Source organism: Myotis lucifugus, unplaced genomic scaffold, assembly GCF_000147115.1.
Source record: "Myotis lucifugus unplaced genomic scaffold, Myoluc2.0 scaffold_184, whole genome shotgun sequence".
Classification (NCBI taxonomy): Eukaryota; Metazoa; Chordata; class Mammalia; order Chiroptera; family Vespertilionidae; genus Myotis; species Myotis lucifugus.
In genome coordinates, this window is record NW_005871232.1 from 747177 (window position 1) to 765524 (window position 18348).

At 40.4% G+C, this 18348-nt stretch overlaps 1 protein-coding gene across 8 annotated transcripts in view; it reads left to right on the forward strand.

Annotated features, from left to right (window-relative positions):
- The window catches only part of PANK1 (pantothenate kinase 1), a 48584-nt gene extending 30948 nt beyond the window's left edge, over nt 1-17636 (forward strand). For 2 of the 8 annotated variants that reach the window (XM_006096613.3, XM_006096614.3), the window contains exons 3-7: nt 1999-2252; nt 6753-6929; nt 7426-7549; nt 12306-12431; nt 16129-17636. In XM_006096613.3, coding sequence (XP_006096675.1) covers nt 1999-2252; nt 6753-6929; nt 7426-7549; nt 12306-12431; nt 16129-16188 — 741 coding nt within the window. In that variant the 3' untranslated portion in view covers nt 16189-17636. Of the gene's footprint in view, nt 1-1998; nt 2253-5901; nt 6075-6752; nt 6930-7425; nt 7550-12305; nt 12432-16128 lie in introns of those variants that run through there. The other 6 variants (XM_023760501.1, XM_023760503.1, XM_023760502.1 and 3 more) reach the window with 5 other exon arrangements.
- The last annotated feature ends 712 nt before the right edge of the window (nt 17637-18348 follow it).

Below are 18348 nucleotides of genomic sequence, written 5' to 3' on the forward strand. Positions count from 1 at the left end.
TGGTGATTGCTAGATTTTTTCTTTTTTTTCTTTTTGGTCATGGAAAGTTATCATCAACCCAGACCTCAGGACCAGTAATAATACCATTCTCAAAGATCATGAGTTAAACTTTGAGGATGCAAAGTGGCCACTCGCTCCTGGCCAAATCATTCCCCTTTACTTTTTTCCCTCTGTACCTAGGACAGTGGTCGGCAAACTCATTAGTCAACAGAGCCAAATATCAACAGTACAACGATTGAAATTTCTTTTGAGAGCCAAATTTTTTAAACTTAAACTATATAGGTAGGTACATTGTTATTAACTTAATTAGGGTACTCCTAAGCTGGCCTTTGCTAAAAATGTCCTCACCCTAGCCAGTTTGGCTCAGTGGATGGAGCGTCAGCCTGCGGACTGAAGGGTCCCGGGTTTGATTCTGGTCGAGGGCATGTACCTTGGTTGCGGGCACATCCCCAGTAGGGGGTGTGCAGGAGGCAGCTGATCGATGTTTCTCTCTCATCGATGTTTCTAACTCTCTATTCCTCTCCTTTCCTCTCTGTAAAAAGTCAATAAAATATATTAAAAACAAAACAAAACAAACAAAACGTCCTCAATCTGATTGAGGTACGTTCGCTGAGGTCGACCCCTTCCAACTCTCCCATCCACACTCATCTTGTATACTTGTTTCGTCTATCTCCTTTCGTTCATCCTCTCTATATGTCCAAACCATCTCAACATACCTTTCTCAGTCCTCGTCACTACATCTTCTTTCACTCCACAACGTTCCCTAAAATTAACTTAATAAACTTTACTTAAAGTTTTAAGTCAACTTCACACTGTACGCGCGCGCCCGCACGTAGTATTTTGTGGAAGAGCCACACTCAAGGGGCCAAAGAGCCACGTGTGGCTCGCGAACCATGGTTTGCCGACCACTGTCCTAGGAGAATAGGAGTGTTTGTCTCATAAGAGCATGAAAGGACTCTGAGGCCGCACCAGCTATTAATAAAAGAGCCCATATTTGTTGAGTCCCTTGTGTATGCCAAGCCCTGTGCAAGCGTTTTTCATATTATTATCATGTAATCTTCACAACAACTCTATGCGTTGGGTGTTACTATCCTCATTTTACAGATGAGGAGATGAGGCTTCAGGAGTTAAGTATTAGAGCCAGAATTCAAAGCCAGGTCTGCCTACCTGTAAAGCCAGGCCTGGGAGAATGGGAATTGGACTATGTGGGCTCAGGAGATTGTCCCCCACTTCCAGGCTCAGCGTGCCACCCTCGGGACCTCAAGTCCTGCCAATGAAGTGTAGGATTCTTGCTGCTTTCGGAACATTCTCACCCTCTTCACCTTGGGGGAGAGCTCCTATCTCAGTGGTATGCTCTGCTTGTTTCCTGTGGCTGCAGTAACAAGTCACCACCAACTTAGTGTCTTCAAACAACAGGAATCTATTCAGTTGTAGGTCTGGTGGCCAGAATGAATCCAGGGGTTGATTGACAGGACCACACTTCCTGCACAGGCTTTGGGACAGATGCCATTCCTTGCCCCTTTCAGCTCCTGGTGGCTGCTGGCTTTCCGTGGCTTGTGGTGCAGCTCTCCAATCTCTGCCTTCATCTTGGCAAGGCCTTCTCGGTGTCTATCAGACCTTTCCTGAGTGTCTCATTGGAGTCCCAGTAGATAACCCAGGATGCAACATCCTTAACGTAATAACATCTGCAAAAAGCCCCCTTTTCCATATAGGGTAACACTCACAGGTTCTGAGAATTAGGACATGGACATTATCTTTCAGGGGCCACCCTTCAACCCACACTACACAGTAGCGAGATGCTTTTCTAGCAGCCAGTCAAGCTACCTCCCCTCAGCTCGAACTGTGGGCAGAGAGGAAGTCTGAAGTCTGGCCAAGGCTACTGATCATCAAGATTTACAACTTGGTGTTTCAGTGACACATTTTAAGTCCCCCTAAATGTCTCTGGCACCTCCCCTAAGGCCATGGCAGCCTTTATCACAAGATTTTGTTCTCTTTTAGATCGCGGACCTGCAGCTCCATAAACTGGACGAACTGGATTGTCTGATTCAGGGCCTGCTCTACGTCGACTCCGTTGGCTTCAATGGCAAGCCAGAATGTTACTATTTTGAAAATCCCACAAATCCTGAATTGTGTCAAAAAAAGCCGTACTGCCTTGATAACCCGTACCCTATGCTGCTGGTGAACATGGGCTCAGGGGTCAGCATCCTAGCAGTGTACTCCAAGGACAACTATAAAAGAGTTACAGGGACCAGGTAAATGTGGTGTCACTAGGAAACCTTTTTATACTTAAACCCAGGTCTCTTCCTTGAAGACCAGTTTATAAAAACGTTATTTACAGTGAATACATTTTCAAAAGAAAGTTCTTACCCTCTGTCAACCAAAAAGGGTTTATTGGGTACATTATGAGGGTGATTTACATAAAGGTATTAAAACACAGTCCTTGTCCTGTTGGAAACTGATCAGGTTGAGGGAAGAAGGTCATACACCATCTTGTGGAACCACCTTGGTGCCTAGTTTGGGATGAATTGCTTGAAATAATAGGTCATTGCAACCAGTAAACCATCTGGATTATAAGGAATGTCTGTTACCCTCAGGTACATGCTCTGGCCGAAAACTGGATTAGTCGGCATACCTCAAAGGGAATTTTGGATTGTAATAGACAGGAAAGCAGCCCTGTCACCACAGTTGGGTAGAGTGCCTTGTTTTTTTAGTGCATACAGCTTACATACCCAAGGGCAGATGGCTCAGCCTTTATATATATATATATATATGTATATATATATATGTATATGTATATATGTGTAAATTTCAGAGAGGAAGGGAGAGGGAGAGATAGAAGCATCAATGATGAGAGAGAATCATTGATTGGCTGCCTCCTGTATGCCCCCTACGGGGATCGAGCCTGCAACCCAGGCATGTGCCCTTGACCAAAATCGAACACAGGACCCTTCAGTCCACAGGCCGATCCTCTGTCCACTGAGCCAACCCGGCTAGGGCTCAGCTTCTTCTTAATGGGAATTCAACCTGGGAAAAGGATCTGGGGTCAGAAACCTGAGATCCTGGCAGAAACAAAATTAAATAAGGTTTTTCTTCTAAGAGAAGAATTTGGTATGAATGTTGCTCCACCTTATTGGACCATAGAACCCATTTTTGGAGGAACATCTTAAGGAACTAGTGCTGTATGAAATATGGTTTGGGACATGATATTGAAACCATTGGTTTTGATGGATGAAGATGGCGTGTAACTTCTCTGGGCCTCAGTTTTCCTCATTTGTCCCGTGAAGGGGATTGTTTCTTAGAGAGTTTGTACAGGCTTTTCCAGTACTGGAGTCCTGCAGTATTATTCGCCCATTAGGACGAGAGCACTGCTTTCTACACCATTTCCATGACTTGTGATGGATCTATAAAAATCAGTGGTTCTCATTGGGAAAAGAAAGATTAATGCCCGAAGGGGATCTTGGCAATTTCTAGAGACTTTTTTTAGTTTTCCCAACTGGAGGTGGGATACTACTGGCAACTAGTGGCTAGGGGTTAGGGGGCCCCCTACAACAAAAAAGAAAAAAGTACTAAGCCCTAAAAGTCAGTAGTGCTGGTATTGAGAAACCCTGGCTTACACACACACACACACACACACACGTACATACATATTCTGACTGAATCCTGCTTGTGTCCAGAACATAGGCTTTGGTGTGTAAGTTAGTTGCCGCTAGGCATACATTTTTCAGCTGAGAATACAGAACTAAGCCTTCCTGCCTCCACAGGACTGTCAGGCCCATTAGAGGCAAATGAATATTTCAGCTGAGCTGGTTTTTACCTCAGAGTGATTTTCTGACAAAGGCACAATTCTTAAGAAACTACAGGCTTCCTCCCAGGAGTTGTTGACTCCTAAGGTAACAACAAGCTAAACATTCTCCACAATTGGAGATATTTATAAAATATTGTCGAGTAACACTTAAATTCATGAATTACAGGTAAACTTTCTCAAACTTGGGACATCCAGGGACTTGGGGTCATCTTCTTGAATAGCTACTAATGAACTAATGGTGGTGCCTGCCTTCTAGTCCATGTGTAATAATGCCTATAAATTTCAGTTACTGGTAAATGCTCCATTAATGACCAGCGCTTTGCAATCATCAGCAAATCCCGCCTGGATGTCCAAGCTTAGCTACAAGCTCTCTCTAACCAGTCGTTGTGGGAATGGCTACAGGAGAATGAATGTTAATAAACAGCCCTCCCAGGGGCTGTCACAGGTAGGGCAGGCAAATGAGACACCAGTCTGGGCCCCAGATCCTTCTTGTCCAACCAGAGTTGTTATACCAATGTTTTCTTTTGATCCAAGTTGGGAAGCCACTGATATAAACAATTGTGGTCAGCAATGACCATCAGTGTATGGAACAGATTTTGGCAGTCATTGATCTAAGCAAATGTGAGCCGATAGCTGTAATTCCAGGTTGTTTTACTATCCTATTTCCTCATTAAGCATTTTTATTTTTAGGAAGTCACGTCATTACAGAATAACAGTTTTATATAACAGTTTTATTTTAAATATGCTTTCTAATGGTTTGCTTCAGTGTTCTGTGCAGTCTAATGCATCCTAAATTAGGTAGCCAATGTGTTTCTTTCTATCGACACATTCCAATTTTACTATTGGAGTCAGTGAAAAACCAAAACCACAGCACTTTACAATTGACATTGTTAGAATTTGTGGCCTATTAAAAGAGGAATGTAAAGAATTTTGAAACTTCTGTGAAAGTTGTAGTGCAGCTTATCTCATTATTCTGGAATCTATTTTAAGAGCACAAGCACTCGGTAATTGAAGGTTTCTTCTCCTTTTCCCTAAAATCTCTTACTTTCAAGGTTGCTTGGTTTTGGTTTTTTTTTTTTTTAAATCAACAGCTGTTTCTAGCGATATGTTTTTGTCTATCATTTGCTGAGAGTCTTCTTGTGTGCCTGCCGAAACAACCAGATGTGTCATTATGAACAAGAGAATCACTTGATTAAATAACGTTTAGCAGGCTGGGGATATTAATAAAGTGCTCTTCTACGACTGTGCATTCTTCCCTGCTATCTGCAGTGTGCCAGCTGTGCAAACGCATGCTCGCTTCCCCATTCAGCTCCGAGTCTTTGTCTGGAGTCACCTGTCATTTCCCAGTCATACAAAGCACTTGTTCTCTTTCACTCATACCAACACATCAGTTGATGAGTTGCCTTCTTTCTAAGTCAGCCAGTAACTTCAGTTGCCTATGTTTGGAGTAGGTTGTTGAATGCCTTGATGAATACCAGTCTCTGATATTCAAAGAAAGGTTGTATCGATGAAAGATAACGCTAAAAAGAAATAGGAGCAAACACTTACTATATACAGAGAGAAAACAAGACAAATCCAGCTGGCACGCAAAAAAGCCCAAAACAAAACAACAAAAAAACAGTGTTCCTATTAAAACACAGTAGCTTTGCAGGGTAGACTGAAACTGACACCAGAGCATAACCCGCCATGTTAAATGTAAATGAAGGTAAACTTTCTCAGAGGAAATCCAAAATTTCCACTGTGACTGGGTTGTCAAGGCAACAGTGTCCATGGAGCTCTTTATATCCTGATGGCCCTGCACCTACAGTTGGATAGCTGCCACTGGTGGTGCCTAGCTACAGCTTTTCCATGAGGACCCTTAATTTTCATCCAGTATGTATTTTTCTAAGAATCAGTAGTTATAAAATATTACATACAGTTTGCTTTAGCTGTGATTTAAAGCGCCTATCGACAATCTGGTACCTCCTGGTTAGTAGTTATGGACAGTAAATTTACATTACCCTAAGTTTTCTTATTTCAAATTTAAGTTAGAAATAACCTTAATCTCAACCTGAATTTTCTTTTAGAGGCTAGTATCCAAACACATAAGGGGTTTCCAGGGCTAACAGCTCTTGGAGCTTCAGAACAAATTGATGTGAGCAATTAACCCTTCACCTTTAGCATTCTGTGAGGTGAACAGGGAGTAATACCCACGGCCGTGTCAGTGCTCCTTGTGCTACCTGGAGTTCACTAGTCAGCTCTACTTTGAATCTGCTGTTCTTTCTCTCAGGTAACTTTGTTATTAACACACTGTTTTAACACATAGTTTGAGCTTTGGAACCATTTTGCGCCCTCCCCCCCTCCTTTTTTTTTAAACTAGTTTTGACTCTTGGTGGTAAGTAAAATATTAAAAACTTTTTCCAGAGTCTCCTAGAAACAAATATAATATGAGACCAACTAGTGGCTTCCTTTCAGAAATTTCCAAGGAGGTTACATGAGATGATCTCAGCTAGAGTCAAGCGAGGTCAGGTGAAAGGTACAGCTTTGGGGCTGGCTGTTCCTGCCTGAGTACCAGCTCATATTTGCCATCAGAGTTTGGCTCCATCATTTCTCTGCTAGTTATCTACTACTTTCAGACCACCCGAATAAGAGCAATCGATTTGGCTTCCTTTTATAGGTGGGGAGACTGAGACATTAGTGGCCAAGGTGAAGGTCTCACAACAGAAATCAGTGAGAATCCCTCTGGTTTTGCTCTTGAATTCAGGGACACGTTTCCCTTGATGTTTCTTTTCCTCTTTTTTTATTCAGTCCACCCGAAAGCTCTTTTGTACCCTAGCACTTTCATGCAAGTGCCTCTTTGTTTTTCTTCTGTTTTTATTAACCTATATCAGTGGTCTTGATGTCGTTGGGGAGTTGGATGGGCATATCTTTAAGTAAAATTTAAAAATAAACATTATTGTTCCTTCAGTCTTGGAGGTGGAACATTCCTAGGTCTATGTTGCTTGCTGACTGGTTGTGAGACCTTTGAAGAAGCTATGGAAATGGCAGCTAAAGGCGACAGCACCAATGTTGATAAGCTGGTGAAGGACATTTACGGAGGAGACTATGAGCGATTTGGCCTTCAAGGATCTGCTGTAGCATCAAGGTAGAGATGAAGTGGCTAGGAACAGTCATGGTTAAACACAAGGCAACCTCTCCACCCTGGCTATTCATTTAGTTAATTTTAAATATTTTAACCCACCAGGTGCAACTATCTATGGGATTGGAGTTCAGATTTGATCTCCTGCCCGTCATGATGCACCAAGATGTTTAGCTCTTGATGCTTGTGCTTAAAATAGGGCAGCTTTGAAAGAAGGTTCTGGAAAATGGCAACAGTTTCCTGTTTCATTCTTGTCCAGATATCTAGAGGCATAAAAAGAAAAAATTCTCCCCCATTAATAGCCATGCTATTTTGTTCCTATTAAGAAAAGGGCAGCCAACCATTCATATTGTAATCTTGTCTGCTTGTAAACCATGGCAGCGAAATCAGGTCATCCGAGTTTGAGCAGAGTTATTCATACAGCTTGCCACAGTACTTTGGTGGAAGCATGGGGTCTGCCTGAGGATGATTTTGAACACTCTCGCTAATATTTCCAACGTAGCTTTGGCAACATGATGAGTAAAGAAAAGCGAGAGTCCATCAGCAAGGAAGACCTCGCCCGAGCCACGCTGGTCACCATCACCAACAACATTGGTTCCATTGCTCGGATGTGTGCACTGAATGAGGTAAGGCCTTCACCTGGGGAAAGCCATGTGTCATTCATATACATCACCTTTGGCAGTGCAATGACTATGGACCCTTACAAATTACAGTCTTTGAGAAACCTGTCCTTTGTTGTAGTCACACCTTGTAGAACTAGAAGGGTATATGTTGGGGGGGGGGGGGCAAAAGAATATGTGTTTTATTTTTAAGTAGGCATTGGATGATAACAAAACCATCCATGGGAGAAACATGGGAAAATAACAAACCATGCCTTAGCCTCTGTACCCATCATTAGTACCATGTACCTACTGAAGTGTGAGGAAAAGCTCTGTGCACCCTTGCAAATATTCGTGGGTAAAGTGTTCCACTTGCAATATTTGATATTCTCTCTGCTTTCAGCTTCTTTACAGTGTTGCCTTGTGGCATGGAGTTCAAGCAGCATTGTACAGGGCTATCAAAGCACAGAGAGCTTGCTACAGCTAAGGCCAGCCAGAGCCCCAGGCACAGGAAGAGATAGAGCTGGTCACAGACAAAATGTACAAAATATTGTAAATTTCCTTTGGGGAAAAATAAGGAACCTTTTTTCTGAAATATAAGATGTGTAAAGTGGACTGGCTCTTACTGAGCAGTGTTAGGAAGACAAGAAAGGGGGGTTGGGCATGGAACAGGTAATAGGAGAAGTATTAAATAATCATAGTAGCATCAGTAATAGAGTTTCTTAAAGTATAAGTTTTATTTTTTTAAAATCCTCACCCGAGGATATTTTTCGATTGATTTTTTAGAGAGAGGGAAAGACAGAGAGAAATAACAGTGTGAGAGAAACACATCGATTGGTTGCCTTCCTGCACGAGCTCCGACCAGGGCCTGGGCCAGGGAGGAGCCTGCAACCAAGGTACATGCCCTTGACCAGTATCAAACCCGAGACCCTTTGGTTCACAGGTCGATGCTCTACCCACTGAACCAAACTGGCTCAGTCTAAAATATGATTTTTAATAAGTATGACATACACGCAGAAGCAGGTTCAAATCATAAGTGTATAGCCTGTTGAATTATCACACACACACCTGTACAGCCACCACTCAGGTTAAAAAATAGAACATTACAAGTACTGCAGAAACCCCCTCTAATCCCCATTGAATAGTGGAGTGTTAACCAGGGTGTGAGGCTGCCTTTATGCCAGTTAGGGGCCAGCCTGCCTTTGATCTCTGGGGTTACAAGAGAGACACCCTCCTTTCACCATATTGAATAGAATATGCCACTGGCCTGTTGGTCAGGTTCATGGTTTTTGTGAGTCCCCATTTCAGATGGATATTAAATGCAAAGCTGATATTCCGATGAAAGAATGTTTTCTGGAGTCATGCCTTTTCAAAGTCTACTTTGGTCATGGGATTCAGTGAACAGAGAATTTTTTTTTTTTATATTAACCTTTAAAGAGAGTTTTTCCAAGGAGCCAAACAAGCCCTAAGACCAATCTGTGTGTAGCTGGCTGCACTCATAGACTCTCAAAGGTCAATTCAATGGGAAGAGAGCAATGGATGCCCTTTCCCCTGCTTTCCTCAGAGCTTGAGTGAGCCAGCATGTTTTTTCACAGGTAGCGTAATCACTCTAGACTAGAGGGAGGACAACTGATTTTACTTTCAACTTTTGATTTCAGTTTCAGTTTATTTTAAAACCAGCAAAAGAGGCTGTTTGAAAGTGTCACACACTCGTCTGAGAAACTTTTAGAAGTTTCTGTGGAGTTGAATGAATGAGAGGCATTGCCGACAGCCTCAGGCACGGGCTCTGTTAGCTGGTGTCCTGCCAGGGCAGGCTCCCTGTGGACACACCACGTGCCCCGTGAGGGCAGTGATGCAAGTTCTTCTGTTATGGTTTTGCTCCCCGGAGTCACTGATGGGAGAATATTTGATTTCAACCACACGCACTAAATCTAAATTACTTTTGCTGTGGTTATTGGAAAGCCATGAAATATTTTCAGTCATTTTATTGAAGAGACAATAATGCAAACACATAATACAGAATTCTGAGACACCAGGTGGGTATTCGGGGAAGGGTATCACCATGTCCACACTGACCCTCAATGTTAATCTCACTAGAGGCAGCCATTTGTTTTAGTTTAGTTTTGTGTTTTTTTAAAACTCTATATTGTATGAAATATAGGACAAACATATCTTTTGAAAGGTAGCAAGCTCCATATAACATTCTTTTTTTAACAACAGTTTTATTGAGATAGAATCACATGCTACGCCCATGCCATTCACTTTGTACATACTGTTCTACATCCTTCTTCAGTTGTTTATCCACCTTTTAGTATAAAATTGGTGAAGATACAGAAAGGAGAGAGCCATCAACTCAGTCCCAACAGTTATTAAGTCTTTGCCATACATGTTTCACCCATCTCTTTTCTTCCTCTTCCTCTCTTTTTTGCTAAAATATTAGAAAGCAAACCCCAGACATTATCAGTCTACCCTACATACTTCAATATACACTCCAGGAAATGTTGCTTCTTGTTTTTTTGCATGATAGTACATCTTGAGATTGTTCATATATTTATAATTGCTTCATTGTGTTTTTTTTTTTAATCCTTACTGGATGATATTTTTCCATTGATTTTTAGAGAGAGTGTAGGGGGAAAGACACAGAGAGAGAATCATAGATGTGAGAGGGACATTGGGTGCCTCCTGCACAGGGATCAAGCCTACAACTGAGGTACATGCTCTTTTCTGGAATCAAACCAGGGGCCATTCCGTCTGCGGGCCGCTGCTCTATCCACTGAGCTAAACCTGCTAGGGCTGCTTCATTTTATTAATGGCCATATAGCATCCTAACATGTAGATATGCTATTCTAGATTTGGTCAATGATATTTAGGGTTTTCTAGACGTTGCCACTATTAAAAAATTGTTTTTTATATGTACACATACACACCATTTTGCATACATGGAATTATACCTATAAGATAAATTCCTAGAAGGGAAATTGCCAAGTCAAGAATGTGTTGACTGTAATTTTGACAGATAGAGTTGGTTCTAATTAATTTCCCATCAGCAGAGTTTGTTTCTCCACAGAGAGTCATTAAATCTTTTTATTTTTTCCAATGTAATAGATAAGAAAAGAAATGCTACCTATTTTGGTTTCAAAATTGTATTTTATTATGTGAGGCTGAGCATTTTACAAATCTATTTAATAGCCCTGAAGGAGAACTCATTACTGTTCACACATTTTTCTATTGGATGGTTGGTCTTCTTTTCTTATTGATCTGAAGGAAAATAATACATTTTATGTTATATGTACTAAAAATATTTTCTGATTATTGCTTTCCATTTGGGTTAGTTAATGGTGATGTTTTTCTCCAGAATAAATATTTGATTTTTTTAAGTAAATGTGTTTTTTTCATGAATTATGGGTATTACACCTTTACTACTTCAACATTATTTTTATTGTGATATATTTCAGAGACAAAGGAAGAGGGGGAGAGAGATAGAAACATCAATAATGAGAATGAATCATTGATTGGCTGCCTCCTGCACGCCCCCTACTGGGGATCGTGCCTGCAACCTGGGCATGTGCAGTTGGCTGGAATTGAACCTGGGACCCTTTAGTCCGCAGGCCAGCACTCTATCCACTAAGCCAAACCAGCTAGGGCTTCTTTCTCTTTTTTAAAATTTAACATTTATACTTTTAGCAAAAAAAAAAATAAAATAAAATTAAAATAAAATAAAATTTAACATTTATATCACTCACCCACCTGAAATTTGTTTGCAGGACTGGGGTTTTAAGCAATTGACTCCCTCGTTTGGGGGGGCGGGGGGGAGGTGAAACTCCTAAATTTAATTAAATTCCTCTTTAATCTGAGTTTCTTATTTTGAGTGTTCCTTGCCACCTCTCAGTCTGGGTGGTTTGTGGCTACAGTTCTTATTTGTGGAAATTTATTAATACCACCTCCCACCCCTCTACTCATGGAAATTTCTCACAGTTGTTAATGGGTTAATGAACATGCACGGTTAAAACTCGAGACGGTTAAAAGGTGATGTTCCCAGACCCTGTTACTCTTCATAGACTGAACAGAAAATAATGCCAGCTTCCAAGCTCTCTTCCCTTTGATATGAGTGACCATAGCAACTGGCTCTGCGAGTGAGTGAGTGGTGAGCAGCCTCTGCATGGGAGACAGGCCGAGCTCAGTGCTGTGTGCTGTTCAGAATGCAAGTCTGTATCCATGACAACAAAAATACATAAATGTATTTTTTGTTACCATCTTTTAACCCCCATGTTGACCAAACAGGATATTCTAAAAGTAGTACGTAGTGTTTCTTCTTGTATTCCCTGTGTTAGGCACAGAGCAAACTGAGCAAATACATGAGATGAATAACCCATGCCATGGCCACTTTATGTATGAGTTGCTTATAATAATATTTTATGGTCAGAAATTTGGAGGATTGAAGGAATGCAATAGCAAATTTAGCTGAAATTGAGCACCAGTTACAATTTTATATATGAGTGTTGGCAGCTGGATTTCATATCAGACTTAAGGCAACCTAACATGACGGCAAATTAGCCCAATGTCAGTCTCTGCCTAGTCCAAGCAAAATCTCACCGTCTTGTTCTTGTGGATTCTCCTTTGAGGTCTGCTCAAAATCATCTTGGAAATGCTGGAATAATTCCATTTTTAATAAAAATGTATTCTGTGGGGTTCTGGGAGCACAGTGATGTATGGAACATTAGGTTTTTGCTAAATGCTATTAAGTCATGGTTCAACTGTGTTTTTTTTCTTTTTCCCCCCTCAGAATATCGACAGAGTTGTGTTTGTTGGGAATTTTCTCAGAATCAATATGGTTTCCATGAAGCTGCTAGCGTATGCCATGGATTTTTGGTCCAAGGGACAGCTGAAAGCTCTGTTTTTGGAACATGAGGTAGGTTGAGCTTGCATGGGCTTCACTGTACGATGTGAAAGTTTTTTGGTTTACCTAGCATGAGTGGGTCCCTTCGTTTGTATTTATGCAGAGGATAATGAAGAACAATATACAAAATGGAAGTTCTCTTATCCGACAATCAGGACTGGTAGTTGTTTAATAAAAAATAAAAATCAGTTAAAATGCGTAGTCATTAAAAAAATATCTCCCTACTTTAACCATTTTAAGAGAAATGCATACATGTCCCTTTGTGTACCAATTTTTTTATGTCAGACCAAGGCCTATTTTTGAGCATGAGTTCTGCTGATTGGAGCTCTGTAATTATCCTGTTTTTTATATTATGCACCTTTGATGTCTGGTTTGTTTCTTTAAAGTGGATCAAGAAGTTAAAGACACTTATAAAGCAATTTGGTTGTAGAATTGTAGATTTTCCCCTCCATCTTTCTCATATGTGACACCCACCTAAATAGCAATGTTGGTGACTAGCTTTTTTGACCTTTGTTTTGTTTTGGTTCCAGTTTTGTTAAGATATAATTGACATATATCACTGTATAAGTTTTATATATAAAGCATAAAGATTTGATATATGTATAATTGCAAAATGATTACCAGTTTAGTTATCATTCATCACCACACATTTTTAAAGATTATTTTAACTTGTGATGAGAAATTTTAAGAATTACTCATTTAGTGCCCAGCCAGCATGGCTCAGTGGTTGAGCATGGACCTATGAACCAGTAGGTCACAGTTAGATTCCCAGTTGGGGCACAGCCTGGGTTGCGGGCTTGATCGCCAGTGTGGCATGCAGGAGGCAGCCAATCAATGATTCTCATCATTGATGTTTATCTTTCTCTCCCTCTCCCTTCCTCTCTGAAATAAATAAAAATATATTTTAAAAAAGAAAAAAGATTTACTCACTTAGCAGCTTTCAGTATTAACTGCCTTTTTCCCAGTCATTTTCAACAATTTAACTAGATTTTTATAGAAGTGACCATTTTATACTCCTTTTATTATTTGAGTTTGTGTATAGTTAAATTAGATTATTACACTAACAATCAAACTGTCATAAACAAATTTGTGGGAAAAACACAACGGACTTTTGGTAAGTAAATAGCCATCTGGTGAGAAAACAAGTGTTTGGCCAGTGAGAGTAGCTTCATGGCCTTGAGCGGTTGGTGTACCAGGACATAAGCAGTCTGTTTACAGAGGAAACGGAGAGCCTCAGTTAATTCAGAGCCCCTTACATCAAGTTCTACACTAATACAAACCAGAGATTTCTGAGAGTGAGTGAGGGGCACTCCTCTCTTGCTACCGCATTGAAGTTCAGTACCATAAAGAGCAACTATTTATCACAGGAGGTACCTAAGTCCAAGGGAATATTGCAGCAGAAAAAATACTGAGAACTGGTATAAATTTCGGTCGCTGAACTGAATTATTTATTTGAAAAGTTGCTGATGCATTTGTAAGTTCTTTAGAGCTGAGCCCATAGTTTGCTTCTATTAAAGCATAAAACAGCCCTAGCTGGCTTGGCTCAGTGGATAGAGTGTCAGCCTGCGGACTGAAAGGTCCCAGGTTCGATTCCGGCCAAGGGCACATGCCTGGGTTTCAGGCTTGATCCCCAGTAGGGGGTGTGCAGGAAGCAGCCGATCAATGATTCTTTCATCATCATTGATGTTTCTATCTCTTTCTCCTCCCTTCCTCTCTGAAATCAATACAGAAATATATATTTTTAAAAAAGAGCATAAAACAAAAGGAACTTAAATACTAAATAGTTAAGGCCCAATGATTGAAATTAATGCTATAGGAAGCCCCCCCCTTTAAAATGTTTTTTACCCCCCTCTTTTTTTTTTAAAAGCACAAAGTATGAAGTGATATAACTTTGGAGGGGGGGGGGGCGGGGTGATGGGAATGGAGTCCCAGAATTTTCGCTTTCCCTTTCCCATATAGAGCAGCTCCCTTTAAAACAACAACAACAAAATTTTTTTTTATTGATTTCAGAGAGGAAGGTAGAGGAAGAGAGAGATAGAAACATCAATGATGAGAGAGAATCATTGATCGGCTGACTCCTGCACGCCCCCTACTGGGGATCAAGCCTGCAACTCAGGCATGTACCCTTGCTCAGAATTGAACCTGGGACCGATCAGTCCACAGGCCAACGCTCTATCCACTGAGCAAAACTAGGTAGGGTGAGCAGCTCGCTTTTTTATCTGCTTATATATTGATTTCCACATAGATTTTGTCTGAAAAAGAAAAAAATCACCTCAGCTTTAAAAATAATTAAAAATGAAAACCACTGTTCTAGTCCAGCTAGTGTTGCCATATTTGGCCATTAAAAATACAGGCCACAGTTATTTTATCCGGCATTTATCTGGCAGCCCTGAGTGCAGGTTCTCTTGGACTAAAGCAGAAAACAAACCTGGAAGCCACCAGGGATTAAAAGCCATCTATCTACAAAGCCACACTGGTGGTCAGATAGGGAACACGATCCAACGTTTTGGGGAAATCCACTTGTCTGGGTAAAAATGCATGTCACTTTGTACAACCCTAGGCCTCCGTGGATGGTGGCTTTGGTTTGTTACTGTGTATCATGCATAACTCAAGCCTCCTTAGCCAATGAAACTGGAACGATTTTATAACCCCGTGTAGGTATCAGAAAATTCTCTACATTCTTAAGTTCACTCTGGCTTAGGCAAGCCTTACTATGGAGAGAGAACTTTTGGGGGAGCACTGCCTGGTAGGGGGGTTTTCCTGCCCTGCCTTAAGCGGCATCACTCACGGCCTCTCAGTTTGTATTAGTGAGCATCTTCTAAGAGAAAGTAGTCTAGCGGAGCAGTTAAGACCACAGCCTCTTTGTGACGGGGAGACCTGAGCCAGTGACTACCTCTCCATCTCCGTGTTCGCATTTGTGAAATGGGGTGTAATGGTACGTCTCCTAAAGTTACTGTGCAGATTAAACGACTAAGTCCATGTAAAGTGCTTAGAACAATGAGTGAGCCCTCAATAAGTGTTAGCTGGCGACCGGCAATAGAGGCAAAGATCCTGCCATGCCTGTAGCGTTCTGGCATTTTGGCACCTGCTTCTGCAGTAGCCGATGAGTCAGGCATACGCCAGAGGAGTGGGAGTCTCGTGCCTTTTGGAAATCAGTTTCTCTAAAAGTTTCCGTTTTTCAGTTTCTGTCATTTTCACAGAAACATGGGCTCTTTTTTTTACAGATGGGCAAAGTGAAACTGGGCTGATTTCGCTGCCTTTCCAAGATCTACTGAGGGAAGCGGTGGGATATTACAGCTTTGAAGTCAGATAGATTTGAGGGTGAGCCCAGGCACATGTCATGTGATCTGCAAGGGTAATTTACTTGATTACCTTCCATTTCTCATCTGTGAAATGGGGGTAATCATAAAAATTTTGCCATGGCAAGAATTAAAAATGAAATACTAACAATACACAGCCCTCTGGAACACACACTGTGTGCCATTTTTCTAAACATTTACATCAACTTATTTAATATGTATAATAAGCCAATATCCGATACATTTTATTATTAATTATTATTATTTACTTCACCATGTTTCATAGCAGAGTTAAGGTTTTAAATTTCTCTTACAACAGTAGGGGGCAGCAATCATAAGGTTATTAACAACAATAGGTATTTGTGGCTAAGTTCAGAGGTAATCATACTGCTTTCCCATTGTTTTTGTAGGGTTACTTTGGAGCTGTTGGGGCACTGTTGGAACTATTCAAAGTGACTGATGACCAGTAGAGAGGAGCCCTAGGTGATGGAACAACAGCCTTACGTGAGAACAGAGCCCTGGGAACCGCTGCTGGAGAAGGTGACAGCCGCCGTGAGACGAAAGCCAAGCCATTCACGGCAGACACACCTGCTGGATTTGTAAATAATTTAAAATCCTTCTAGCTGATCTTTTACTCTTGGGTTTTGAGTTTATGATTCAAAATGGGGAATACAAGAGTTTTTTCTGTATACTGTATTTTTAAGAAGAAGAAGAAGAAAAAAAAACCACCATTTTGTGCAGTGTGGCCAAACCTACCAATTTTATGCATTAATTTTGTAAAGTTATATTATGTTTAAAACAAGGACCTGAAATGTAAGTGTTGTTTATACTTCTTCTGGGGTTTACTGATCAGTGTGGTAATTTTAAGTTCGTTTAGTAATTACTCTAGGAGATTTTCCTTTACTTATATTTTTCATGACGTTTCATGATTTGCTGTTTGGTTTCAAATGAAACTACCAATCTGGCATGTTTTACTGTGAACACTATTTTGTTTGTCTGTTTACCTTTTATTGTCTTGTTTTCTCTGTTTGAATGTCTTATGGAAAAAGAGTCTTTGCCCCCGTTTCTGTCCTCAGATGACTCCCCCTCCCCACCAGACCTTCCTGTGCTGTATTTGTTCATATTAATCAAGGTGCTGTCCAACTCGATACAAAGTTAAACACGAGACTAAAGCTCTCAAAAGTGCCCTCGCAGGGGATACTCTGAAAGTGTTCATGAATTTAAGGAGTCTGGCAAAAGTTGAAAATTATGCAATTTTGTCACACACAGTGTCTTGTCGGATTTATTTTGTTAGGTTATATTAAATGGAAATATTCTATGACGAAATGTCCTCAGCCATGCACAAAGTACCAATGGCAGCAAATCCTTGTGCAGGACATTAAAATTTATAGGGCAGCGTCTCCCGGTAGATTAACTTCACATTGTGAGGGTTAAAGAGAAGTCGCGTTTGAGGTGTCAGGTAGTAATATCTTTTTTTTGGTACATGTATATACCTAGGGACTTTGTAGCAAGTCATCTTAAATAATAAGAAAGTTTTTCATTTGGAATCTTTTCAACTAAAAACTATTTCAATCTCCATTTCTAAAATTAAAAAAAATTATGATACTGATCTCTATGTATAGTTTTTCTTTTTAAAAGACATCATTGGGACTGATGGGTAACTTTCAAATCTGAATCTTAGGTGATCATTGAAATCCATGAGATCTAATGAGTTAGAACGAATTCATTTTTGGGATTGAGCATTTTGTTGAAGGGGATTTGGTAAGGGCTGGACATTGCTCCATGACGAATCTTTCCTTCTCTGCATTCTGAGCAGCGTCTTTAATTTCCATATCGTCAATTCTTGAAGAAGTTGATGTTAATTGAAATACTCACCTGTCTGGTTGAAATAAAGCCCGTTTCTGTTGTGATGTTTTTATTTTTAGTGTATCTGTTATTTTCATTTCCTGACCTTTATGTTCATATTATCTGCTTCTGTACCATAAAATGAATGTGTTGTGTTTTTGCTACTCTACATTTCATAATTTGAAGCTGTCACACAAGTGTGGTAAAAGTCCAGAACACTGTGTCTTCCATTGAAGCTGTAGCTCTATGCAGGAATTGTACTTTAAAAAAAGTTTTCTTATATATAATTAACTCCTTATTCCCAAAAATATCACTACTATATTTTGGTAATTCCAAAAGAGTTTCAGGATCCAGTCATAAATACATTTGATTAACTTCCACCTGGCTTTTAGAAATTTAAACAGCTAAGATGTCCTTGAAAGAGACAAGTGTAAGAAAACTACATATCACCTATGCTAGTGCCTTTTTTGATCTTTTCTACCATTCCTACTCTCATCTGTCAATCTGTCAGGGAATAGCACACCTTGGGTCATGGTTCTGCAAAAGAAATTGGGGCAAGTTGGTGTGACTAAATAACTTTGTTTTCAATTACCTGGAATCACTTGATCTGTCCTTACAAATGTTTAAAACATTGGTTTAGCTCAGGAAATAAGTTCATTCTGTTCTGCAAATATCAGTTAAATGTTGGCTACAGATAGCCAGCTTCTTTTATACAATGAGGGGGCTTGGAGCCTGGGGGTTTTCCCCCTTACTTGAATGACAGAAACTTTCCTTTGGCTCGACAT